The sequence below is a fragment of the Hemitrygon akajei genome, chromosome 14 (genome assembly GCF_048418815.1).
Source record: "Hemitrygon akajei chromosome 14, sHemAka1.3, whole genome shotgun sequence".
Taxonomy (NCBI): Eukaryota; Metazoa; Chordata; class Chondrichthyes; order Myliobatiformes; family Dasyatidae; genus Hemitrygon; species Hemitrygon akajei.
Genome location: NC_133137.1, coordinates 69,641,837 through 69,668,743, shown reverse-complemented (window position 1 = coordinate 69,668,743; position 26,907 = coordinate 69,641,837). Strand labels below are relative to the sequence as shown.

At 38.9% G+C, this 26,907-nt stretch overlaps 1 protein-coding gene across 2 annotated transcripts in view; it reads right to left on the bottom strand.

Annotated features, from left to right (window-relative positions):
- Window positions 1–25,965, bottom strand: part of hbp1 (HMG-box transcription factor 1) — a 45,669-nt gene extending 19,704 nt beyond the window's left edge. The window contains exons 1-6 of one of the 2 annotated variants that reach the window (XM_073066322.1): window positions 25,898–25,965; window positions 16,845–17,037; window positions 7,778–8,018; window positions 3,328–3,460; window positions 2,275–2,386; window positions 2,034–2,149 (exon numbers count right to left, since the gene is read on the bottom strand). In XM_073066322.1, coding sequence (XP_072922423.1) covers window positions 2,034–2,149; window positions 2,275–2,386; window positions 3,328–3,460; window positions 7,778–8,018; window positions 16,845–17,037; window positions 25,898–25,912 — 810 coding nt within the window. In that variant the 5' untranslated portion in view covers window positions 25,913–25,965. Of the gene's footprint in view, window positions 1–2,033; window positions 2,150–2,274; window positions 2,387–3,327; window positions 3,461–7,777; window positions 8,019–16,844; window positions 17,038–24,672; window positions 24,974–25,897 lie in introns of those variants that run through there. The other variant, XM_073066323.1, reaches the window with a different exon arrangement.
- Between the last annotated feature and the right edge of the window lie 942 nt (window positions 25,966–26,907).

Here is a 26,907-nt window from a genome sequence, read left to right as displayed (position 1 = left end):
CCTACTATAGGAAATATCCTCTCATCTAGGCCTTTCAACATTCGATTGGTTTCAATGAGGTACTCTCCTCAATCTTCCAAAATCCAGCAAGTACAGGCCCAGCCATCAAACACTTTTTATATGGTAACCCTTTCATTCCTGGAATCATTCTCATGAATCTCACCTGGACCCTCTCCAATGCTAGCACATCTTTCCTTAGATAAGGGGCCTAAAACTGCTCACAACCCTCCAATTGCAGTCTGACCAATGCCTTATTTAGCCTCAGCATTACATTCTTGCTTTTATATTCTAGTCCTTTTTGAAAGGAATGCTAAAACTGCATCTGCCTTCATTGCCTCTGACTCAGCCTGCAAGCCTTCAGGGAATCCTGCACGAGAACTTCCAATTCCCTTTCCACCTCTGATTTATGAATTTTCTCCCATTTAGAAAATAGTCTACAACTTTATTCCATCTACCCAGGTCCATGACAATACACTTCTCAATATTCCATCTGTCACGTCTTTGCCCATTCTCCTAATCCAACTCTTTCTGTAGACTCCCTACTTCCTCAATACTACCTGCCGCTCCACCTATCTTCGTATTGCCTGCAATCTTGGCTATAAAACTATCAATTCTATCATCCAAATCATTGATACAATGTGAAAAGAAGCGGACCCAAGACAGATCCCTGCAGAACAGCACTAGCCGCCGGCAGCCAACCTGAAAAGCCTCTGTTTTCCCCACTCTTTGCCTCCTGCCAATCCTCCATCCATGTTAGTCTCTTTCCTGTAATACCATGGGCTCTTATCTTGTTTAGCAGCCTTATGTGCAGCGCCTTGTCAAAGACTTTCTGAAAACCAAAGTAAATAACATCCACTGACTGTCATCCTGCTTGTTATTTCTTCAAAGAATTCCAACAGATTTGTCAGGCAAGATTTTCCTTTAAGGAAACCATGCTGACTTTCGTCTAGTTTATGATGCACCTCAAGGTACCCTGAAACCTCATCTTTAATAATGGACTCCAACATCTTCCCAACCACTGATATCAGGCTAACTGATATTTTTGTTTGCTCCCTCTATTTTTAAAGAGTGGACTGACATTTGCAATTTTCCAGTCCTCTGCAACCATTCCAGAATCTAGTGATTCTTGAAAGATCATTAATAGTGCCTACATAATCTCTTCAGCTCCACTTTCAGAACCCTGGAATGTAGTCCATCTAGTCCAGCTGACTTACCTACCTTCAGACCTTTCAGCTCTCCAAACACCTTTTCTTTAGAAATAGCAGCAAGACTCACTTCTGCCCCCCAACACGTTCAAATTTCTGGCTGGTGTCTTCCACAGTGAAGACTGATGCAAAATACTTCTTAAGTTCATCCACCATTACTACCCCTCCAGCATAATTTTCCAGCAGTCCGATATCTACTCTCACCTCTCTTTTACTCTTTTATGTATCTCATTGCGGCACCTTTTGGCATCTTCTTTTATATTATTGTCTAGCTTAACTTCACATTTCATCTGTTCTCTCCTTATGATTTTTTAATTGCCTTCTGTTGGTTCTTAAAAGCTTCCTGATCTTTTAAAGGCCATAATTGAAAAGGCATCTACTTAACCCTGTATAAAGTGTCTTAATTGAATTCGCTCTGTCTTTAAAAGCTGATGATTTAAAACTTTGAAATGCAGCTCTTTAAGAAAGCTGATCTCTAAATGGATATGTACCTTGCCTTAATTAGTTTTTCATCAAGATGACAATTCTACCAATGTTGCAATATTAATGGTACATCATGTACATTTTTCTTCTTTTTTTGGGAAGATAGTATGTATTTTCTTGCATCACACACAAGGTTTTTTATTGGATGGATTAATTCACAGCAATTGAGATTACAATCCCCTGATCGGACCTAATTACTGGACGTACCCTACTTACTTTTATGCCCCACAAAGTATCAAATTCCCAGGAGATCGTTGGTAAAAAATGTGAACTTATTAAAGTGTTTGGTGGAAATTAATTCAATTGAAAATAATATTTCAGAGCAAAAAAGCATAAAATGGCCACCTTATGTGCATTGCCCTTTAAGATTTTTTTATCTTCAGCTGCTAGTTCCAATTTTGCAAATTCTTCAACATCAAGCCACTCTCTATTATCACCCTTATGGAATCGCAGACGTGTCCCTGTAACACACAGATTAACAGCAGCTTACAATGAAAAACTGCAGCTACTAAAATTATGTTCAATACTCATTACATAATTTGTTCTATGAATGTTTTAGCCTGAATAAATCAAAGTACATTCTTACCTTTCATGAAGCAGTTCCAAGCAGTTTGTGGCCATGAATTCGACCAACCAAGTTCATCATCATCTGACAGTGATGACATACAAAAGATATCTGACTCTGACTCACTACTCACCTGTAGCAAAATAAAGTATAAATGATTAATCATAAGCAAACAGAAAGATCAGACAAGCAATTGTTATTACGATGCATTCCCTCTTGCATTACAGAGGAGTTGCATTCAGAGAATACTATCCATATCACAAGCTTCTGTAATGCAAACCTCTGTTTCACTATTGAATCCCATGTTATAAACTCGGATGTGTTCCTACAAGATGTTTCTCTTTCATATTAAGCCATTTTATCAGCAACAACAGTTACTTGCTGCCGTTATTTCACAGCTGAGGCCAGCATTCGACTCAGCAGAGGGACAGGACTCATGAAAGAAACAAAAATTGTTGCCAGTTTTTATTTTTAGTTGCTCAGTGCTGTGGGACAATGAGATAGACATGTCGTTGCCAAGTCGTTTCGGTGTGCAGTCGCAGCCAAGCTCCTCGTTTGCCACGCCCTCTCTCGTCAGAGGATTTGTGAAAGATCAGCACAAAGTGCTGCAATCATCACCTACAAGGCATTTTCTTCATGCACAAACTTCATGGATCAGAAAATGTAACGATAATGGCAAAAGGGATGGGATTCAAAGATTGAGGTTCATGGAAGAAAAATTTTAAAAGAATTCAGAGGGGAATGGGTTAATGGATGTAGATAAAGAGTAGGGGGTTACTTTTAAGGAGCTGGCTCTGGCTATTACAACTCTCCACAATGCAAATGCTTTAAAGAAAATGCCTTGCAGGTGAAGAACACAATACTGCACTCCGAGACATCGCTTCACGTCTTTGGACTGGAGAGGATGTAGCAAGGGGGGAACTTGAACATGACTGTCATCGAAATTGACGCAGTGATGCCATATTCAAGAAGTTGATTACAAACATGAATATGTAAACTTTATTTATTTATGTTACTTTCATTGTTTCTGTATTTTGACAAAAGTACAAGTCTAATTAAATTAAGTAAACATACCCTTTCTCTTTTTACATTAGTCTGTTCTTCCCAATGATTTGTGGACAGGCCAGGTTCACTTTCTGAAAGAACTGGAGGAGGACGAGCATAGGAATGTAAACTTTTACTTGTGGCCACTATATGCACTGGAGATCTGAAAAGAGAAAAAAACAAATGTACAATTAGATATTCAGGGGTTATAGCACACTACTGTCCAGAAATGGCAATTTTCATTAATATGATGTCTTAATGGGACATCGGTAGCTTTTCATTAAAACTGAAACTAATCAGAGAGGAAAAGAAAACAAAACATTGTAATCAAACATATAAACAATTCTTTCAATACTATGTAAAATGCTGAAAAAATTATTTCCTAAACATCCCTATTCTCATTTGTTGTTTCAATAACACCATCCAGCCCAAGATCTTAAAGCACAAACTAACGGAGATGGGAGTAGACTCTCACATGGTGGATTGGATAGTGGACTACTTGACAGATAGACCTCAGTATGTGCGGTTGGGAGACTGTAGGTCTGACACAGTGGTCAGCAGCACAGGAGCGCCACAGGGAACCGTACTCTCTCCGGTCCTGTTCACCCTGTACACATCTGACTTCCAATATAACTCGGAGTCCTGCCATGTGCAGAAGTTCGCTGATGACACGGCCATAGTGGGGTGTGTCAGGAATGGACAGGAGGAGGAGTATAGGAAACTGATACAGGACTTTGTGATATGGTGCAACTCAAACTACCTGCGTCTCAATGTCACCAAGACCAAGGAGATGGTGGTGGACTTTAGGAGATCTAGGCCTCATATGGAGCCAGTGATCATTAATGGAGAATGTGTGGAGCAGGTTAAGACCTACAAGTATCTGGGAGTACAGTTGGACGAGAAGCTAGACTGGACTGCCAACACAGATGCCTTGTGCAGGAAGGCACAGAGTCGACTGTACTTCCTTAGAAGGTTGGCGTCATTCAATGTCTGCAGTGAGATGCTGAAGATGTTCTATAGGTCAGTTGTTGAGAGCGCCCTCTTCTTTGTGGTGGCGTGTTGGGGAGGAAGCATTAAGAAGAAGGACGCCTCACGTCTTAATAAGCTGATAAGGAAGGCGGGCTCTGTCGTGGGCAAAGTACTGGAGAGTTTAACATCGGTAGCTGAGCGAAGGGCGCTGAGTAGGCTACGGTCAATTATGGAAAACCCTGAACATCCTCTACATAGCACCATCCAGAGACAGAGAAGCAGTTTCAGCGACAGGTTACTGTCGATGAAATGCTCCTCAGACAGGATGAAGAGGTCAATACTCCCCAATGCCATTAGGCTTTACAATTCAACTGCCAGGACTTAAGAACTTTTTTTAAAGCTATTATTAATGCTTTTTGAGTTAGTGATTTAGATGCATATCATATTATTACTGAGTTAAGTATTGTATGTAATGAGTTTTTGCTACAACAAGTGTATGGGACATTGGAAAAAAAGTTGAATTTCCCCATGGGGATGAATAAAGTATCTATCTATCTATCTATCTATCTATCTATCTAAAAAAGGTCAGGATAAGTGTTTCAGTTTTTCAAGTTTAATGCAATTTTCTGGTATATTAATTTAAAAACAAAAAACAGTATTTTATTCCAAAGAACACAAAAGCATCCAGTTATGTTCCTTGATATTACAGAGGAACCTTCATCTGTAACCCATGCAATTCACCAGGAAAGTTGGGAGGGGTAAGGATTTAAATATTAGAATGCCTCCAATAAAAACAGTAATCAGACATTTAAAACTAACCTCTAAACTTATAGAGCAGTTGTTTAATCCTGGGAAGTAATATTACCACTCAAAAGGATTGAACTAACAGTTTGGTTTCCAAGGATTCAAAATTACAAAGGATTTTGTTTAATTAAGATCAGGTAAACCTGACAGATAACCAGATGACATATATTTAAATTCATCATTAAAAGAACCACAGAAACATGGTCAAAACATTTTTAAAGTAGAACAATGTTAACATATATTGATATCTGGGACAACTCTTTAAAGAGATTAAATAATAATGGGTACTCGGCAAAAATGAATGGGATTGTGGATAGTCATTTCAGAAAACCAGTACAGATATGATACATCAAATAAACTCATTGTGCTGTTAAGTTCTGAATACCACTCTAAACTTTAACTTTTGTGTACTTTTAATTAAGTGGCAATACACTATTAGGTATATTTACATTTATCCTCTAATTTTCATTCACAGAAATGAATTTAGCCTTTGTTTTCAGAAAATGATGGGTAAAGCTTGGTCAAGCTTAATTTTAATATGCAACCAGGAAGCTTCAGGCTATGAAGCTATTAACAATAAATGAAAAATTGTGAATAACCCTCAGGCACAGGAAAAATAATGTTATATATGTCTTATGTGATCACAAAGTAATTAAATGCTTAATAGACAAACTGTAAGATCTCCACAAGTATCTAAATAGATGGATTGAGATAAGAAGAGGGGGTGTCAGTAGGGGGATGAATAGGAAACTACTGCAAAAATAAATTGAAAGCCTAGAGACAATATATAAATGCATGGGGCATTTTTCAATAAAGTTAACTAATTTCAAAGATTTATATTAGGAAATGGATTGTCTTCCAAGTACATTTAACAAACTGAAACCATTTAGAATACATCTGATTTGCATTATGCTCATCAAAAAAAAAACTGTAAATGAAATGAATGATGTAAGATCACATTAGTATTTAAACAAGCTGGGACTCATGAAAAAAATATAGCATTTCAGGGTCAGGTATTTCTAATTAGTGAAAGAAAATAGAGTATCAACCAATCAGTTGGCTATTATGTGATGTTGCCAGCTAAAACATGCCTGCCCTGATCACATAATCACCTTACAGTAGATTGTTAAATAAATCTTCCTGTGCGATCCCTTTTGCAGAACAGTTTGATGCTTATCCTTTGAGAGACCCACAGAAAAAAAATCTGGACTAGTATTTCCCAGCAAAACTATAATATCTTGAGACATTAAAAATGTAATTTTAGGGGAAAAAAATACCATTTCTGAAGACATCAGCTTCATTTGCTTATACCTTCTTTGACAGGTGGAATGGTGAGCTCTCCAAAATGTTTGGAGACCATCCGAATTTCAGAGTGCATACTTAAAGGACAAATGACAACCTGGCTTAAGTGACACTGATGATATTTTATGCAATATTCTTCAAGTTTCTTGAAAATGGAAATTAATGTGACTGACAGTAAAGTATGTCAATGGTCATTTACTAACAGTATTTTAACATTTCCCCATGGCTATTTCCAAAGTGCACAAGATTGGTAAAATACATCTACCAATCTACTCTACAATAATACATCAATTTCAGTTATTCAACAGCTGAAAAAATATAATCTGTGTACTTATCTAACAGAGGCACCTTTCTTTCGGGTTATAGCACAATTGTACACTGGACATGAAACATTACTGAACAATCGGCTAGTATGTATGGTACACAGGATCTGTAGGCAACTTGTGGAAGTTCTTCCAAAGAACTGTCACTACAAAAGCACATTATCAATAATAACTAAAAATCAAAAGTAACTGGATGCTTAAAAGAACCACACATGATCACTATATCCTAAGATTTGCTTTTACTTAGCCAGAACAAAATATATTTGACTAGCCCTCCTCTCCAAACCCCACAATGTGATCAAATGCAATAATGCATGGGGTCTACTATAACTTAAAATTAATAGCTTTTATCCTCCATTACAAAAACAGTTTTTAATGAATATTTATACTTATTATCAGAACGGGGGTGACACTTAGGCATTCAAAAAAAGTTAAGGCTGGCACATACCACCTATCTTTCTGGTCAGTGCGTGATTTTGACAAGGTGTACAAAATGCAATGCTTAATACTCTGGGCTCATGATCACTTGAAAATCAGTATCAGAAAATCCTTACAACCTTAACAAAAAAACCTTCACACCATGATTACCATGAGGAAAAGGATTATCTCATGACATACTGGCTGTTTTCTTGTCCTGTTAATAAAAATGTAAACTCAGTAAAATGAATGCTCATATATAAATTTTAAAAGCTTAACCCAAATGGGAAATGTAAAAACATACAGATTACCTTTAGATTAAAAAAACTCCAAACTAAAATCATTGTTCTAAAATGATCATAAATTGCAACCAAATACAAATTTCATGAAGCAATGACAGAAAGACCAGGTTAAAAAGCCCTCCACAGGAATAAATAGTGCTGAGAGCATGGAAAAACAGTAGTTGCAATATAAAATAACTACAGTATAATGCTTTGAACAGTGCCATTTACAATGTCCACATCCTTCTAAAACAATGAAGTGAAAACTGCAGACGCTGAAAATATGCACTTTAATGAAGTTGCCAATTATATTCAAGAACAATATTCATACATTTTAAATCATTACAAGTTTCTTCCTCTGACTGAAATTGCATTTACACAAACCTGTTGTAAAATGTGCACTGCATGAGAGGACTTTGTGGACTAGTGGCTATATTAGCTAGTTCAGTCAGCCAATTCACACCAGAATCACTGGTGAAGGGTGACAAGGCACTATCAGGTGATTGAGAGGCACACATAGTTCGAGTAGACCTCAGGTATTCTTGATGAGACACTCCACTGCTAAGTTGGAAGGCTGCAGATATGGTTCTGTCTGTCTCTACAGCTTTTAATTCTGGAAGATCATCTAGAAAACAAGGAACATTCAAAAACTCAAAATGCATTTAGTTCATGATCAGATGATCTACAAAATAACTAATGTTTCTAGACCACGACCAAAGTTAAGAGACTGGAGTGTTAGGATTAATTTGAATAAAGATTATCCATCAAAATAGTTTATTGCCTTGCTGATAAAGATAGCTCCATCTCTTGCACTCACAGAAAGCAAAGCTCAGAGATAAGACTGCAGAATTAGAACCATAATTCTCTTGTTTCCTGCAAGCAAAACTTTCTGCAGAACATCCAGTTTATCCACCAAGCATACAGAGAAAACTGGCCTTCTCTCATTCACATGCAGACTTATAAATCAATAGCATTATTATAATTAATGACAAATCTGGAGAAAGATTGTATTATTTTTCATAAACATACAGGGAATTATCATAAAATCTATCCTTCACAGTGATTTCAAAGCAATCCTACTTATTCAATAAATAGCCTATAATAGACTATAATTAACTGTGAATTATGCAACAAATTTAAACCTTGATATCGGAAATACCACGCAATAGCTATAAACATTGGTAATAATTAATTATAGAATGCCAATTGAAAATCTAGGAAAACAAAAGCCATCACCTTTCATCTTTGCCACAAACTCTCCTCTCTAGCCCATGACCCTCACTTTCCTCTGGCAATTCTAAGATTGAACAAAATGTTCATATAGAATCATTCAGCTTATATTTGTGCTTCTGGCCTCATTTATTAGAAAAACTATCCACTTCTGTATCTGCAGCATTGTTTGTGGTTGCCCCTGTCTTTGCCCAGCAACTGCTAAGATTCTTTATTATCTCTAAATATCTCTTTGAATGAAGTATTGATCTACTTTCCATCATACAACTTTCATTAACAGGAACAACAAATAATCTGTTAATGAAGGGTTTAGACCCAAAACATCAACAATTCCTTGCCCCACAGATGCTGCTTGGCCCAATGAGTTCCTCCAGCAAATCATTTGTTTCTCCAGATTCCAGCATCTGCAGTCACTTGTGGAACAGGAAGCAATGTAAAATTCTTAACTTTAGTTCACTCAATTTTTCCTTACTTGCCGCTGTACACTCATTCCTCTACTCAAGGCCTATTTCTTCATAACCTGTGATTTCTAATCTACAGTGGCCTAGGGTAAAGCAATTTTCAAATTCTCATCTCTCTTTTTGAATTATTCCATGGCCTTCTTCCTCCCTTTGTTGTAATGGGAAATATTAGCATTTCCTTGAAAATGCTCCTGTAAATGGCACTGCAATGTTTCAATACAAACTCACAGGCTTAGTGGCGCCTCACCTGGAAGGACGGTTTGGGACCCTCAATAGTAGTGAAGAAGGTGTAGGGGCAGGTGTAGCACTTGATCCACTTACAAGGATAAGAGCCAGGAGGGAATACACATAATTGCTGGAGGAACAGCTTAGCCCGATACATCGGCTGTACTCTTTTCCATAGATGCTGCCTGGCCTGCTAAGTTCCTCCAGTATTTTGTGTGTGTTGCTTGGATTTCCAGCATCTGCACTAGACAAGAGGGTGACCCATTGGGGCACCCTTTGAGAGAATCAAAATAGAGCTGCCCTGCCCTGCCCTGCCCTTTTGCTCCACTTGGTATCGCTGCTGAGGCTGGCCGTAAGCATGCATCGTGGTGTCGCGTCCCGATTTCCATGATGGTGGATCGACTCTTGGGTGAAAGCGGGCCTGTTGATTTTGGCAAATGAGCAATTTTATACAAATATATAACCCTGAACTTTGCCTAAATTCTGTAAGTTAGCTCATTTTAATTTGATTTAGCCAAAAAAAGTGTCACTGTAATGCACCGTTTGCATTGGAGGTCACAAACAGACAAACAGACAGACAGAGCATGAGAGTTTTAATAGTATATAGATATAGTGGGGGCCAGGGAACTTGAAATTATTAAGAAGATCCAGAGCATGTGAAATGTCATGGATGAAGGTAGGAAAGGATGAAACTGGGGATAAGACAGGTATGCAGATATGAGTTCAGTAGGGCAGGATCAAGCTGAAAAATGGGTCTACCTGGACAAATGGGCTTGTGGATGGATCTTGGGTAGGAGAGAGAAAAGGGAGGTGTGGGGTGCAGGAACTATGAGGTTTGTAGCAGTGGATGGGAGATCCCCAGAGCAAATAAGGTCAGTGATGATGTGGGGGACAATGGCCTGGTGCTCCTTAGTGGGATCCTGTTCGAGGGGCAAGAAAGACGTGTCTTGACAGTTGTCGCTGATCCTCAGCAAGCTAGTCTGCCAGACTACTACAGCACCCCCTTTAACTGCAAATTTGATGATGAGGTTATCGTTAGCGCAGAGGGAGTGGCAAGCAGAGACTCCAGAAGGGATGAGGTTGGAATTGCAGCGAGGTGTGTTGAAGTCAAGATGGTTGATGTTCCATCAGCAGTTGACAATGAAAAGGTCTAGAACAGGCAGAAGACTAGGGCAGAGTGTCCAGGAACAGGCGGAGGGTTGAAGATAGGAAAAGGGGGTCATCAGTACAGGGTGGAGATTCCTTGCCAAAGAAGTAGGCTCAGAGACAGAGGCGGCAGAAGAAAAGCTCAGTGTCATGGCAGGCGCAGAATTCTCTGAGATGTAGACGCAGGGGGACAAAGGTGAAGCCCTTACTGAGGACAGAACGCTCTGCCTCAGAGAGGGGAAGATTAGAGGGAATGGTGAAGACCCGGCATGGAAGAGAGCTGGGAAGGGAGGTTTTGGGTGTTCAGGGATGGTGGGGTAAGAGGAAGATGGAAGTCTCCGAGGATCCAAGAGCTGGTGATGGGACCTGAGAGAGACTGGATTGCGGAGTGATGGTGGGGGAAGGGGAGATGGGAGTTCCAGCAGCAGAGAGTGAAGACCCGGCCTAGAGGTCAAAGCTGGAGTCAGAGTAGAAGGTTACGCAATCAGTACTTTGGAGATGTCCAAGGTCATTGGAACCCGCGTTTTCCAATTTAGGTTGGAAATCTGGGTTTTGAATCTGCTCTGGATCATTAGTTTATGGAAACTATTGAAATTCTGTTATCATTTTTTTCACCTTGAATATTACGTGACTTTGCACGAAGGCTTCATATTAAACTCCAGCAAATCATTAAGATGGCACCAAGTAGCAGCCTCTTTAAGCTCATCTACAAAAATCAGCTTAATTCCTCTCTTTAATGTCTCTTTCTTTCCATTTCGAAGCAGTTGGAGTTCTGTCGAGGTCCTGATCTGCAAGTGGCATTCAAACTGGGTTTTTTTTTTTTGCAGTGGATGAGTTTCCGTCCCTGGAGCTGCTTAGCTGACCATGTTCCGACATTCTCTAGGCACGGCTTGAAAGACAGTGCCTCTGGGGTGCAGCCCTGTGCTGCCCTTCGGATGATTGATTTCAGGCCGACGTTGCCAAATAAGGTGTCGCAAGAGATGGAACATCAGGATTTCACTGCAGCAGATGTTTGCAAAAGCAACATGGTAAACTGTAATACCATAACAGCGACTGTCAGTCTCCCCTTTCACTGTGAAAATGGGCGATATCTCTCTGACCCTTGTTAATGAAAGTGAGAGCCTGTGGCATGTCAAACTGTAGGGTCAACAACAGACTTTGTTGACTGCAGATTATGGTTTCCTTTGGGTGCTTTGCTGTTGCTTGGTGGGCGAAGGATGCTGACTTTTTGCTAAAATGGGCAGTGGGTGAGGGCGATGCTTGCTGCTGCTTGCGCAGGGGAGGGCTGGGGTACTTTGGGGATCTAACATTTTTCTTTTAGGGTACTTCTGTTTATCATGGATGTTTGTGAATTCCAGGTATTTCAGGTTGTACACTGTATACATTCTCTGATAATAAACAGAACCGTTTGAACTGCATGTAACTAAAGCTTTTAGTTTAAAAAATCTTTCCACTGAGGATATGCAGTTGTAATTTACAACAGTGTTTCATTACCACTTCCCCCTCCCCTGCCCCACCCTCACCACATTGATCTACTTTGCTTTAATTAGACTATTCTGGGTGTTAGTTGCCAACCCAAAGCACTTATTCTCACTTTGTTTACAATCAAAAATGATTAATGAGCTCCAGAACGAGATGACTTCCACATGCAGCTTACCCATCAGGAAAAATGAAAACTAATAATGTAAAGTTATAAACTAATGTCTCAAAGTACTGTTCAACTATTTGAAATACTCATAACAACTTCACGATGAAAATCAAATGAGTATATTCTCTTCGAAAATCAACAAAAAAGTTAGCTAAAATCCCTGATCAGCTCACACCTTGAGTACCAGTTTTAGTTTTTGAAAACATCCACATATTCCTCTATTTATAACCAAATAACCTTCAATGAGATACCAAATTAATTGAAATATCAGACATTTTAAATAGTCTATGATACATTACATAGAAATATATTACATAAAGGGGTAAACCACTCTCCTGCTTGCTGGAACTGCAAATTTGCTAAAGGAATGTATTTACATTTAGAGAAAGATATGAAATTCCATCAATGTTCAGCAGTTAGTTCTTAATTCAGCACAATAATGAAAATTTCAAGCTTTGTCAAAATGAAACACTCTGGGTTTATCACAAATTAAATAATGTTAGGCAGTTTTCAAATAATAAGATTTAGAAGCAAGCGTGAAAATGGATTCCACTAGTGCAATTTAGATACCAAATTCATACATCCTAAAATTTAATTCTACAATGCTTATTTAGCAAAATGCATTTCATTAAAAAAAAACAATTTACTTCAGTGAAATTCCAGCTAGCAACTATTTCAAGATTGTTTCTTCACACTCAGGAAATTTGATTTGGTGATTCCTCTATAAGAAAAATAACGAGACTTTGATGCAATTACCAAACCATAGATTCATATGCTGACTTCATTCTACATGCAACACTCCTTGTAACTTTGTGAGAAATAACTTTGCTTTTAGGGTGACCATAACTGTACATTCCCAAAACAACATAGTCATAAAGTCAGAACTCCAAACTCAGAGGTCAGAACACTACCCACGTTAAAATGACCGCCTCAACCGCTTCTCATGATCTGCTTAATCCACAACCTACAGCACATCCAGACACACTTCCCTACTTTCTTGTCAGTTCCAGTATCATGCCCACAACAACCCATCTTCCTCTATTCTCCCAATTATCCTGCAACAAGTTTAAGGCCTCCAACACCTCCAACCACGCTCATACCACAAACAACCTTAAACCTCTAATTTCCCCGCCCTTCCAACTAAAACTCTCTGCCTCACCTCATAACCACTTCCCCGAGACTGATAATCCCAACACTGCAATAATTGCCCAGCATCCAATTTCCCTACCTCACATTAATATGCCACTTCATATTACTGTTCTGAAACCCAACAGCAACCACAAATGCTGAATTCCAATCCAATTCACGAGCCTCGCATCCCTCCCCAATCCTTTCCAGCCACAGATCTTCTCAACCTTTCCTCAAAAGAGAACTTCAGTTGAAATTGGAAACTTCGCACTATGGCTCAAACCCCAAAATAGTCACTGGCCTACTGCAATGCAATTCTGATGCACTAGGCAACAAGATGTAGCCAAATTTTAAATTCTCTTTCTATTCAGTTAACAATAAAATTTTATGCTAGTGTACTTCATACAACATGCAATCAGATCTTTCACAGAAAAGTTAGTTTAAAATAATTACATTAATTCATTTAAGGAGAAGTTGACAAATGAGCAAAAGCCAGATCAAATAAGTAGGCTTAGGTAGAAACTTGAAGGAAGAAGAAAGGCAAAAGCAATGGATTTAAAGTTATGTAGTTCTGGGGCTTGAGAGCTAAGAAATGGCTGTCATTAGCGGAATTACTAAATTAGGGAATGATAAAGTAGCAATAATTGATAGGAATGCAAATATCTTGATGGACCTTTTGCTTTGCTCAGTTTATTAAAAAGCAAGGCATGAGATCATAAGAGAGACTTGCAAGAATTGGGGAACCAAAGTCGATCAGCAAAGGGTACCAATTAGGACCAGAGAGGCAGGCAATTAGGACATCATATTTAAGAGAGTTTAACAATGAAGGATGGCTACATTAGAGTCATATTTAGAGATCACAAGGGCATGATATAGGTTTCAGCAAGAGATTAACTGAATTAAAGCCAAAAAACAGGATTTGCTTTGGAAGCTGCCTTCAAACAGACAAGCACAAATGTGGAGAGGGAGGAAGCAGAAGATACATTTGTTTGGATGGTCTCAACACATATAATCCTCCCACTTGCTAGAAATGATGACTGAATATCAGAAAGCAGAAAAGTACTTACAAAGACAATGAGGTTAACTTTATATTTTATTATAACCTTGGATTAAATATCTTCCCAGGTAAGAGAATGGCTGGCACTACTTTCAAGTCACACAAGACCCAGCAATGCAGAGTTCAAATGATTGTCTGCAAACTACATTCCTATTACTGGTGACCCAATTCCATACAACCCAAATTTAGAGACATAAAAACAATACATATGCCCTGTCAAGTTCTATAATCATTTTGTATATTTCATTGAGATTTTTTCCTGTTTTTCTACATTTCAAAGTATGAACCATGTTTGCTAAATCAAGAATCCTACCAATCCAGGAACTAATCAAATGGAAGACTGATGCATTAATGCTAATATATTCTTCCTTAAGTAGGAAGACCAGACCTGTGCATAACATTCAAGATACATTCTTACCAGCGTCCTGTATAAATATCTTTATCCTTGGGCTCCAATTACATTGGAGAAAAGCCTACATGCCATTTATCTGCCTAGCACTATATTAACTTTCAATGATTCTTGTAAAGAACACTCAGCTCCTTCAGAATATCAACATCTTTCAATCACACACTATTTAAAAACTATCAATTTTTTTACCAAAGTGGGTGACTTCCAAGTTATTTTCTATGTGTTATATTTTTGATCGTTCATTTAATCTGTCTATATTGTCCAAAACCTCTGCAATCTCTTTCTGGCCCACAATGTCAGCTTTATAACTCATAAATAATTACTCATATTTTCCATGATATGAAGCCATTCAGCCCACTGAGTCTCTATCCACTCTGAGTCCTATCAATCCCATTCCCCTAATTATTTTCCCTCCATTATTTTATCAACAAATTTGGAAAAAAATTATTTTGTTCCCTTGCCTAATCATTGGTTTAGATTGTGATTAAATGGATCCCAGCAACACCCCATTAGTCACAGATTCCAAACACAAAAATGACTCCTACCTTTGATTTTTGATTAAGCAATCCTCAGTCCAAGATGGTTTATTACCCCAATGCAGTATGCTGTATTTTTACTTTATAATCTCACATGACATCATATCAATGATCCTCTGAATGCCAAATATACCTCATCAACTGAACTACTCTAATTGCTGTTCCTAACTACATCATGAAACTTTAAAAGATTTATAAAACATGATTTCCTTAGCCATCTGACTCTGTCTCATCCTTATCTTGTCACCACATCCTCAATAAAGGACTTCAGCATTTTCTTTATCACTGAAATTGAGAAACTGGTTCTCTGTTCCTTGTTTTTTCTTTTCCTTTTCTAATACAGCAGAAGTCCATTCACAGATTGCAAGTGCAGAAGAATTGTACTGAAATCAATGAACTTTAAGAAGATGACAACCACTGCATCTGCAATTGTTAGAGCCATTTCTTTCAAAGTCCTAAGATTCAGGGTGATCAGATTCTGGGGATTTATCACTGGACAATCCCATTTACCTTCTCCAATATTGACTTTTTTTTTTATTAAGTGTTAACTTCTTTGAATTCCTTATTCACCTTATATCGGTAATCCCATAATACATTATAGAGGCTTCCTGTGTCTTCTTCCTTGCAGACATACATTAAATATTTAATTTCCAAAGTAGTTCTTTCCTTCCAAAAATGCCTTTTAACTTCACAAAACCTTCTCCAATTCACAGAGCTCTTACACTCTTATTACACTTTTCTTTTACCTCCTCTCATATTCTACCTTACCTTTCTTTTGACGTGCTTTGTTTTCCTTTATCAAATCCTTTATTTTTCATGACAAGATCCCACCTCTCTGTTGCTTTTAGCTTAATTTTCTTGTTATGGTTGCTTCACATACTTTCCCATTTTGCCTATCTCCTCGGAAAGTTAAATACCCTGGTATATCATTTCCAACCTTTGCAATCGAATCTCTATAATGGCCAAGAGATCACAACTTAATTATTTAATTATTCAAAACTTTAATTTTGTTTTTCTACCACTGATCTCTGATGTATATTAGTTTGTTTCTATGCATTGTCCCTCCTTAACTGACTCTTGCTATCATTACCTATTTTGTTGCCTACACTACCGATTTGTCCTTTCTCTTTAACTGTCTGAATGCCCCTCACCAGACCCACTTTTGTTTCAACGTTGCACAGATTTAAGGGGTGTAACAGGGGAGATGATGAAAGGTGAAAATAAAAATTCCATTTACCATCTTCTTATATTTTAATGCTTTCCAATTTCTAGCTATCTTCAGTTTTGCATAAGCCTCAAGTCTCCCATTTGACATGCCTAATAGATTTTAAAATAATACAACTAAACAGCTAACTAAAAGGATAGAAACTTCACTGAGTCAGGTGTTCTCCACGAGGAAAAAGTCACCAAAACGAATGTATTTGATTACACAAAATTCACTGTGTGAACTCAAAGTTACAGATTTTTTCAAAATGTAACATGATACTGTTACTCAATGTTACTTCTTAATTTTAAGTTTTTTTATATATTTTACCAATTTTACACTTTTGACAAAGTACCCTAAAATATTGTAAAGCCATGATAAACTTAAGTTAAAAAATAACAGCTTACCATATTCCATTGTTTGATCATTGTTTGCATTTCCAGGTGATGATGGTAAATCTTCATTACATTTTAATAACTCAAATGAATCATCCATCCCAGAAGGGTTCTTGTCCACTACAAACTGAACTTTCTGCACTCTGTTAGGTGTACATTTCGTTTTCATATCCCACACCATGTTATGCCATTGGACTTCAGCTGACTTGAACAAAAAAAATACAACAATGCATATGAAATATCTGGATTAAAGATCACTAACTCCATAAAAACATTTACACAAAACTGACTTCAATTAAAAATTAGCATCAAGGTATAATAAAAACATAACATTTATTTTGCATTTTTCAAGTTTATTCATCATTTACCTATTTTTACATGCTAATTTCCTATTACTACACAAATTGAGTCAAAAACAAGCAGAATATTCGTGTGATGATGCATTTAATTGGGCAAATATGAGAAAAAATCAGTGCCATTCTGATGTCATATATTCTGTCTTTACTTTTTCTATAATAAATTGTTATTCCCTTATGTATCTACAGTGGAATATGCTCACAAAAAAATTGTAATACTGTTATCAAACCTTCTTACCATTATTTTCCTCACTGAACATCCAAAAATAAAAATGCAAACATAATACAAAAGAAAATAATATACTGTTTTATTCTATTGTCCCTCATATACACATACGCACAGTTAATTTAGATTCATACAAGCTATTACCTTAACAGAACAATGTTCGGGTAAGTTTATACATTGCTTTCTTATCTTTCTCATACTAAAGACTCCTACCAAAAAACGAGAGCCCAACAGACAAAGGTGAAAGTGAGTTAAGTTTGCTAAATGACTGATCATATATGCTTTGATATGACAAATTGAAAATAACTACCTTCCCTACCTTACAAATTTTCTTTAACCCTTTTCATGCCATTTTAGTCAGCATGGTATAAAAGGAATGACATATTGGAATTAGTTCAAAGAGATGCCTGGTAAATATCAGCCAGTTATACTATTTTGCAGGTTCTTAATGAAACAGCCTTTTATTTAAATACATTACTAAATACTCTTACAATGAATCCTTAAAAATAATTACAATTCTTCAAAATTAATAGCTTTTCCATATAGTAAGTCTTTGTACTATTATGACTCTGGGTTTCATGACCTTAGTACTTAATTAAACAGTTTCAGCCAACTTGTTTTCTGGCATTTAAAGGTAACCTTGCTGATAACATCATCCAAATAAAAGGAAAACAAAGCTCAAGCTGAACATTTAGAGGAACAAAAATGTCTTCAAATACCATGACCATTCAAGGGATAGTGAATGGAAGGAAACTAAGTTAACAGTACTACTAAGCATTAGAAACTGTAGTATTTTAAAATAATAAATATGAAACTCAGGATGTAACAAGACTATCAGAGCAAAATTTTACAAACTAAATTATTTTTGATATATTAAAAAATTGCAGGAAGTCCTCAGGTCAGATAAAGTTGGTTTTCATTTCAAATTGATAACCTTCCATTTCTAACATTGTCTAGTGGGAAGTTCTGCCTTTTGGGCTTTAAGTGTCCAATGAAGATGAAAATCTGAAAGATGTTGCTCATCCAACACTTTTTGATTGACACTGGCACTATACCACAAACTTCTAATAGACGGAGCTGAGAATTTGGATGTTCAGAGGTAGTAGCACTCCTAAATCAGAATCACGTTTAACATCACTGGCATATATCATGAAATTTGTTGTTTTGCAGCAGCAGTAAATCAAAATACATAATTTGTATTGTAATTACAAGATTTTTTTATTGTGTTAAAAGAGAAAAAATATATATTGATGTAGTTAGTATTCATGGATTCATTGTCCATTCAGGTATCTGATAGCAGAGGGGAAGAAGCTGTTCCTGAAACATTGAGTGTGTATCTTCAGGCTCCTGTACTTCCTCCTCGATGGCAGCAATGAGAAGGGAGTGTGTCCTGGGTGATGGGGATCCACCTTTTTGAGGAATCACCTTTCTAATTCATCCTCAATGCTGGGGAGGCAGGTGCCCATGATGGAGCTGGCTGAGTTTACAACTCTTCAGCTTTTTCCATGCCATACCAGTTAGAATAGTCTCCACAGTACATATGTAGAAATTTGCTAGAATCTCTGATATACCAAATCTCCCTAGACTTCTATTGAAATATAGAAATAATGAAGCTACTGGTGTGCCTTCTATATAATTGCATCAATATCCAGAGTCCAGGATAGATTTTCAGAGATTTTAGCACCTAGGAACTTGAAACTGCTCACTCTTTCCACTGTTGATCCCTCGATGAAGACTGGTGTGTGTTCCCTTAATTTCCCTTTCCTGAAGCCCACAATCAATTCCTTGATCTTAATGATGTTGAATGTAAGATTGCTGCTGTGACACCACTCAACCAGCTAATCCTCAGGTACTCTTCGGATTTAACTCCTGTATGACTCCTCATTACCATCTAAAATTCTGCCAAGAATAGTTTTGTAAATGTATAGATGGGATTTCAGCTGTGCCTAGCCACAGAGACCTAGGTGTAGAGAGGGTAGAGCAGTGGCCTAAGAACGCATCTTTGGAATGCGCCAGTGTTAACTGTCAACAAGGAGAAGATGTCATTTCCGCTCTACACAGATTGTGGTCTCCTGCTGAGGAAGTCAAGGATCTAGTTGCAGAGAGAGGCACAGAGGCCTAGTTTTGGAGCTTGTTCATTAGAACTCTGGGTGTTTCTGTTGAACACCGAGCTGCAATCAATAAACAGCAACCTGATACAGGTATAACTATTGTCCAGGTGTTCCAAGACCAAGTGGCACGCCACCTCATGTCTTCCCAATTATGCGGCAACATAACCAAATTTATATAAATGCATCAAGAATTAAAACTCCATTGCCAATGTAGTTATCATGTTGGCGCTTTGATAACGAGAAAGAGTGCACAGAAGTGATGATTGAACATAGAATGCAGACCAAAACTCTCTTTATACATTTAGACATCCCACCTCTCACAGAAGTTCCGGGAGTCTCCCGCATATTGATAGTGGCTCCCTGACGCATGCAAATTATATACAATATCCCGGAAATCGATTTTTTTGAGAGGGAGAGGAAGAGCGAGAGCAAGAGCATGCATCCTGATTGGTCTCTCTTCGTGCTAAGTAGACCTATCAGTTTTCTCTGTGGGCGAACTTTCCAGTCGACCTCAAAAATAATGACAGTGTTGCTCACTGCACTGTTTGCAACTGACTTTTCTATTGCCCATGGTGGGTTAAAATGTAAAAGACATGTTGAGGTGAGTTTAACAGGTGTCATTCGTTCATTAGCATAGCTAACGTTATTTAAACTAGCTCGCTAGCTGCTAAGGAGCTACTCTATTGATGTCCTACGTGATGAGGCCAAACTCCCTGTAGACTTGCTTAAAGTTGTAATAGAATTTAAAAAATGACCCCATGATAATATAAGTACATATTTTAATGTCACATTTTCTGCATATACCCAACCTGGTTTACAGATTAGACAAAATCACTAAACAAAGTATTACATACACCCTTGGAGGTCGATGGGGGGGGGGGGGGGCGGGGGTGCTACCTCCCTGAGTTTTTGCAGGGTGGGATGTCTGTACAGTAAATAACATCGACCCTGACATAGAGCAGTCTTAGACACACATATATAGCTATGTTGCCTAAGGCTTTTGCACACTACTGCAGTGACTTTATGTATTGCACTGTGCAGCTACTACAAAAAAATCTCATAACATATGTGACGATAAACCTGATTCTGATATGGGTCTCTATTGTGGGCTGAGAGTGGGAAGGGCGCAAGGAGAGGGGAATCATGGTTGGGAAAAGGGGAAGGGAGAGGGAAGGATGTCAGAAGCACCAAAAAGACATTCTGTAATGATCATTAAACCAATTGCTTGGAATCAAATTACTTTGCCTGCTGTCTCAAGGCTGTGTGGGTCTGCACCTATGTCACCCCCACCCCCAGCCCTTGGCACTCCTTCCCCGTCACCTGTCCCACACCCCTTCTGTGACACTCTGTCACCATTCCCGAAAGCTTTTGTTCCCGCCAGATTTACAAACTCGCTCTCCGCTCCTTGTTGACAAATACGGTACTGTGCAGAAGTCTTAGGCACCCTAGCTATATATATGTACTTAAGACTCTTGCACAGTGCTGCAAAATCCTATATATTGTACCGAGCAATGCAGAAGTCTGAGAAGAAGAATTTGAGTATTGCATTGCTGATGCAATCCAATTTAAATTAACTTATACTGAATTGGTGTGGCAATAGGATAGCAATAATTCTCAAATTTTAATAATACTTCTTAAAGTATTTCTTGCTAACATATTCAAGAGTATATTGGTCTTACTGATGTTGAGCTGCAGATGATTCAGCCTGCACCATTTGACAAGGTGCTCCACTGGACCCCTGTATTCATCCTCCTGTCCTCCCTTTGTACAACAAACTACTGACGAGTCATCAGAGAATTTCTACCAATGACATGATTCAGTGTTGTATCTAAAGTTCTAGGTATACAGGGCAGGAGGCCCCAGTGCCTCTTATAGCCATGTCTGACACATAACTCTGAAGCAGCACAAACTGTGGTCTGCCAGTCAGGAGTCCATTATCCAGGATACAATGGAAGTGCCAACCTGCATTGAACAGAGCTTTCCCCCCAGCAACGAGGGACGTATGGTATTGAAGGCACTTGAGAAATCAAAATACATGATCCTCACAGTGCTGCCCGGCTTATCCAAACAGGAGTAGACTCTGTTCAGCAGGTAGATGACGTTGTCGACTCCAATGTGCTCCCGGTAGGCAAACTGAAGGGGATCGAGAGCTGATTTGACCAGGGGTTTGAGGTGAGCCAGGACCAGGCTCTCCAGGGTCTTCATGATGTGTGAGGTCAGGGCGGGTGGATGGTAGTCTTTCAAGACTTTCAGCTGGCCCTTCGTGGGTACTGAGACTCTTTCCAGGCAGAGACTCAGATTGAAAATATGCAGAACTCCACACAGCTGCTCAGCACACTCCTTCAGGACAGTGAAGTTCACACCATCTGGACCTAATGTTTTGCCTTGTCTGAGTTTCCCCAGAACCCTTCTCACCGGCTCAGAAGTGAAGTGAGTCCATGCTACTGGGGAGTTGGTGGAAGGTGGGGGCTGGGGGAGGTGAAGATTGGGTCAATAGCAGTTGATATGTGGAGGTGTGGATGGTAGATGCAGGGCAAGGAGGGGATGTACACAGTGCTAGCCTGTGTTGTTCATCCACGTGTTGAATCGGCGGGGGGGGGGGGGGGGGTGAGGAGGCATTGGTGCTGAGGGAGCACTAGATGCCTTGGCACCTGGGCTGGTATGTTGAAGGGGGTCTGAATAGGAGGATGATTGCCAAACCTATTGAAGAATTGGTTTAACTCATTAGCCTATTCACAGCTGCATTCGAAGGCTCTACAGCTAGGCTGATTGAAGCCAGTGATGTTCTTCATGGCCGTCACACCTCCCGTGTGCTACTCTGTCCAAACTTGCTCTCTCCTGTATTCCTTTTTAGCCACCTTGATCTTCTCCTTTAGCTCCCTCTGCACAGGTCCCAATTCCTCCCTGTCTCCTGACCTATTAGGCTCTCTTTTTGTGGTTGAGAAGAGCCTTTAGATCACTGGTGACCCACGGTTTGTAGTTAAGGAAGCAGTAACAGCCCTTGAAGGTATTACAATCAGTAAATCTGTTAATGTCCTCCCTATACAGCCTCACAAAGCTTATTCCAGTCAGTAATCTCAAAGCAGCCCTTCAGGGCCTCGATAGCCTCTGGAGACCATTTTACTACCTTGGTAGTAGCTAGCTGTTCCTGTACTTTGGGCTTATACAAGGGCATGAGGTGAACCAGAGAATAACTATACGATAGCTATAAGCTTTAACTACAGTTACAAGCTTATAATCATGTGGCAGTAAACTCTATCATAGTCCTCAAATTTCATTTCTCTTCAGTTACCAAGTGCTTAGTCAATTCTCGACCCACACAGATGACCCTAATAAGCTATTTGTATTTTTAACACTATGATTCACAAACTACAAATATTTTATTTTTCGGCCAACTCTAAATCAAATAGCTAGTTGGTAACCATATACAAGCATAAAATTGTGTACGTTCTACATTGGTACTTAATTTAACCATTCACACACCATGTGTATTTTGTGTGTGTTGCTCAAGATTTCCAAAAACAGTAGAATTTCCTGTGTTTACATTTAGCCACTCACACATGTAATTTTCTCCAGCACATCAGAAGGATTATCTTAATTCCCTTAATAGCTTTTATATAGGTTATGTAGTCCTAATTGAAAACCTATCAGCAGGGAGTAATTCTGGAACAGGGCCTATGACATGATACGGAATATACTTATGACACAAATCGCAATAAGTTCATCTATTGTTCAAAAACAGTCCAGGGATAAAATGATTTGAGATTTATTGGATAGTGATCACATTCCCAGTCTTATGCATATAATTAAAATCTCTGGGAAGACACAAGATTATTTTAAAAATTGCTGTGTCATTGTTGTGCAAGATGAAAAAGTTATCGTTTGCATGTTGTTCATCTTACAAATGCTTTTTAATAACAGTAGCCATGTGAAATTGCAGATTTTTATGCTGTGCCTCTCCTTTATTCAGGTTCATAGTGGTAACTGCATCCCCAATTCCATCCCACCCTAAGAAAGTCTTACAGAACATGACATTTCAATCATCTATTCTTTTCAGTGTGTTGTTTTATCCCTGACATCTTCATGTTTTTCTGCTTCCTTTGATATAAACTCAGAACAGACTTAACTAACTCTATCACGATAATTAAGGGCTCTCACTACCTGGGCCATGAACTCATTTCATTGATACCATCAGGGAGGAGAAAAAGGATCCTGAAGACTCAGCACAACAATTGAGCAATAGCTCCCCCCCCCCCAATCAGATTTCTTAACAGTCACTGAACACTATATCATTATTCATTTTTGCACTGTTTATTTTGTAATTTATAGTATTATATCTTTGCACTGTAATGTTGCTGCAAAACAATAAATTGCATATCATCTAAGATAGCAATAATAAACCTGATTCTGGTTCTTAATTGGAATTTATATGAATACTGCCAGTCACTGCTCTTTAAATTATCTCTTTGTCCTTAGATACTCAGTGATTTCACTTTTGGACACAATTCTGTTTCAACTGCCAGAGATGACGGTTATTCATTCAAATGGTACAGAACTACACATTTATTCAGAATGCTCACTATTCATCTGCCCTAGAGATCCAGGAATTTTGTCATGGATTAAACCAAAGATCATCTCTTTAAATTCTGGTACTTATTTGACTCTGTTTTCGGTAGAGAAAATGTGCCATTAGGGAATTGGTATTTTCCTCAGAGCTCCATATCAGTCAAGCCATTCATTACATCCAACTCATGCAGATATATTGAACTCTGTACCCAGTGCAAGTTTTTTTAAAACCTGATAAAATTTCGGTCAGTCCATCTTCTCGACAAAATAGTCCTACGTAAGAGAAACAACACTCTAAATTGCATCCTCCCCGCAGGCCAGCTTAATGTACAACTCATGTTACTCTTTCAGAAACCACAAAATTCAGAGCCATTATCCTATCTGACATTGCAAATATGTTGGAAGCAGATAGGACTAGTTGGACTAAATGGTAGCTATCTGTCATATCTTACACATACTTTTCAAAAAATAAATAAGCGCGTTTTTCTTTCTTCATATTCATTCATTTTAATTGAACAAACAATATGGTAACTCGGCTCTTCTATTGTAATTCATTACCGATTTAATTACGTAGAACTTACGTATTGAAAGTGTTCGGTTCATTTCCAAGTTGTAGTTTTCTGACCTTTTAAGAATGTAACATCTTCGTTACTATTATTGAGAAAATTGCAAAACTCTGTCTCTTAAAATTTGCTCGACTCAACTTGTCAGGAAATTAACGACTTCCAATAGATCTGCCTTGATTGAGACTCGTTTGAACACCTATTTAGAAACGAAATCTCGATATCTTAAAATCAATTTGTGATCTGCGTCACTCTGCCTTAAACTTCCTTCGCCTAAGTGCAAACAGATTGAAAGCGAAAGAGGGCAAATTCGAAGAAGCTTGGAGAATTAATTAACGACAACAGACTCAAGCAAATGCAAAAGTCGACACTTGTCTTTTCAGGAAGATCTACCATTAGTGACGGGGGGGGGGGGGGGGAACTACAATCAGTAAACAAATGCCTGAAGTCTGCTCACAAACACGCAGAGCCTTTAAATACATCATCATGTGACACTTACACGCCCTGAGCTGGAACAGTGCGCCTGCGTGTCAGCTCATTCATTCAGAACTGCGTAACAAGGGAATTTAATAACAAATCAACCATCGCACCAACTTAACAAAATTATAAAAACATACTTTTCCTTGTATAACGTTATAAAGTACATCAGACGTCTCCGGGATCTTATGTATCGTTTCAGTCCGGAAAGTAACGAGACATAAACAACTGTTTCATAAACAGGCCAACATTATCTTCTTACTTCCACAATTAACTTACATGATTACTTAAAGAAGAACTGAAATTACATAACGTAAGGTTTGGTGCCGTCAAGGGGTCGCCAACAGCCGCAAACATTTACCCCGCAATCGCGAGACATATTTCAATTCATTTCTTTCTAAATCTTCGTGAGGTTGCGGGAGGAGGAGGCTCAAGAAAACAAAAACAAATCACCCGGGACATCACGACTTGCGTACCGTATGTCGGGGGGATGAGACAGCGGTGCGGGGGGGACTGGGCTTGAGCTGACTGGGGTCGCGGCGCTGTCACGAAATGAATGGGAGAAACGTCACCGACAGAAGAAAAACAAACTTATAAACAATGAGCGACACGTCACAACTCCCCGCTAGCCGCCCCGACCGCGCTCCAAACCCCGCTGCCTACGACCGCTGTGCCCCCCTCGGCCCTCACACGGCCGCCAGAGAGCCGAGAGTGCCGGGTGCAGGCGCCGAGCGCGCGTTGTTTACATCCTCCCGACTTCACTCACCAGCTCCGTCGCCATTACCGAGTTTCTCTTCCCCCAACCCCCACAGTGGCGAGGGCGGCACCAGACCTTCAGAACGCGGCCCGCCGATTGGAGCGCGGGCGCACGCCAATCAAAGGAAGCGCCGCTCCGATTGAAGAAGCCGTGTTACGTCACGTTGAAAAATAAACAATACGTAGTGGAGCATGCCGGGAGATGTTTTCTTGGAACTAGGATTCTCGCAGTCTTGGGTACCCGGATGGAAAGCAGTGCGGTTGAGAGCGGTTTCATTCTCGTTGACCGTCGCCTTCCCCCAAAATGCATTCTTTAAAAAATTACAGTAACCAGATGTAGGTGCTATTGCTCTCTTCTCTCTGTTGCCATCAGGAAAAGGTACAGAAGCCTCAGAACCCACACCACCAGGTTCAGAAACAGCTACTATCCCTCAACCATCATACTCCTCAGCCAAAGGGGATAACTTCACGCCCCATCATTGAAACTTCCCCCAAGCTATGGACTCACTATCAAGGCGGACTCTTTATCTCATCGTCTCGATATTTATATATCGAACAAACTATTCTCCGGCTTCCAGCCGGGAACAGGTATCAATTTTAACCGACGCTTCGATAACAAACTAGATCCCTTTTCACTTATGTATTATTATAGTTTATTTCTTTTCACACCAGCTTGGGCGTTCAACCAGTCTTTCATTGATTCTGATATGTTTATTATTCTACAGATGTATTGAGTATGCCCGCAAGAAAATGAATCTCCGGGTTGTATGTTGGGAGACAGTGTATATGTATTTTGTTGGTAAATTTACTTTGAGCTTTGAACCAGTTGTTTTGATTTCTATCTGTGCCTGAGTGTTAGTTTGAAGCCTTTGTCGTAAAGTCTGCACCTATTGTTCTGAAAGTTCTCTCGTATTTTGGCATACGTATAACGAAAGAAAGCAGCAGTCGGCCTCTCAACAATGTCACAGCTATTTTTTGACATAACATCATTTTAGATTACTCCAGCATTCCAGTTTTCCA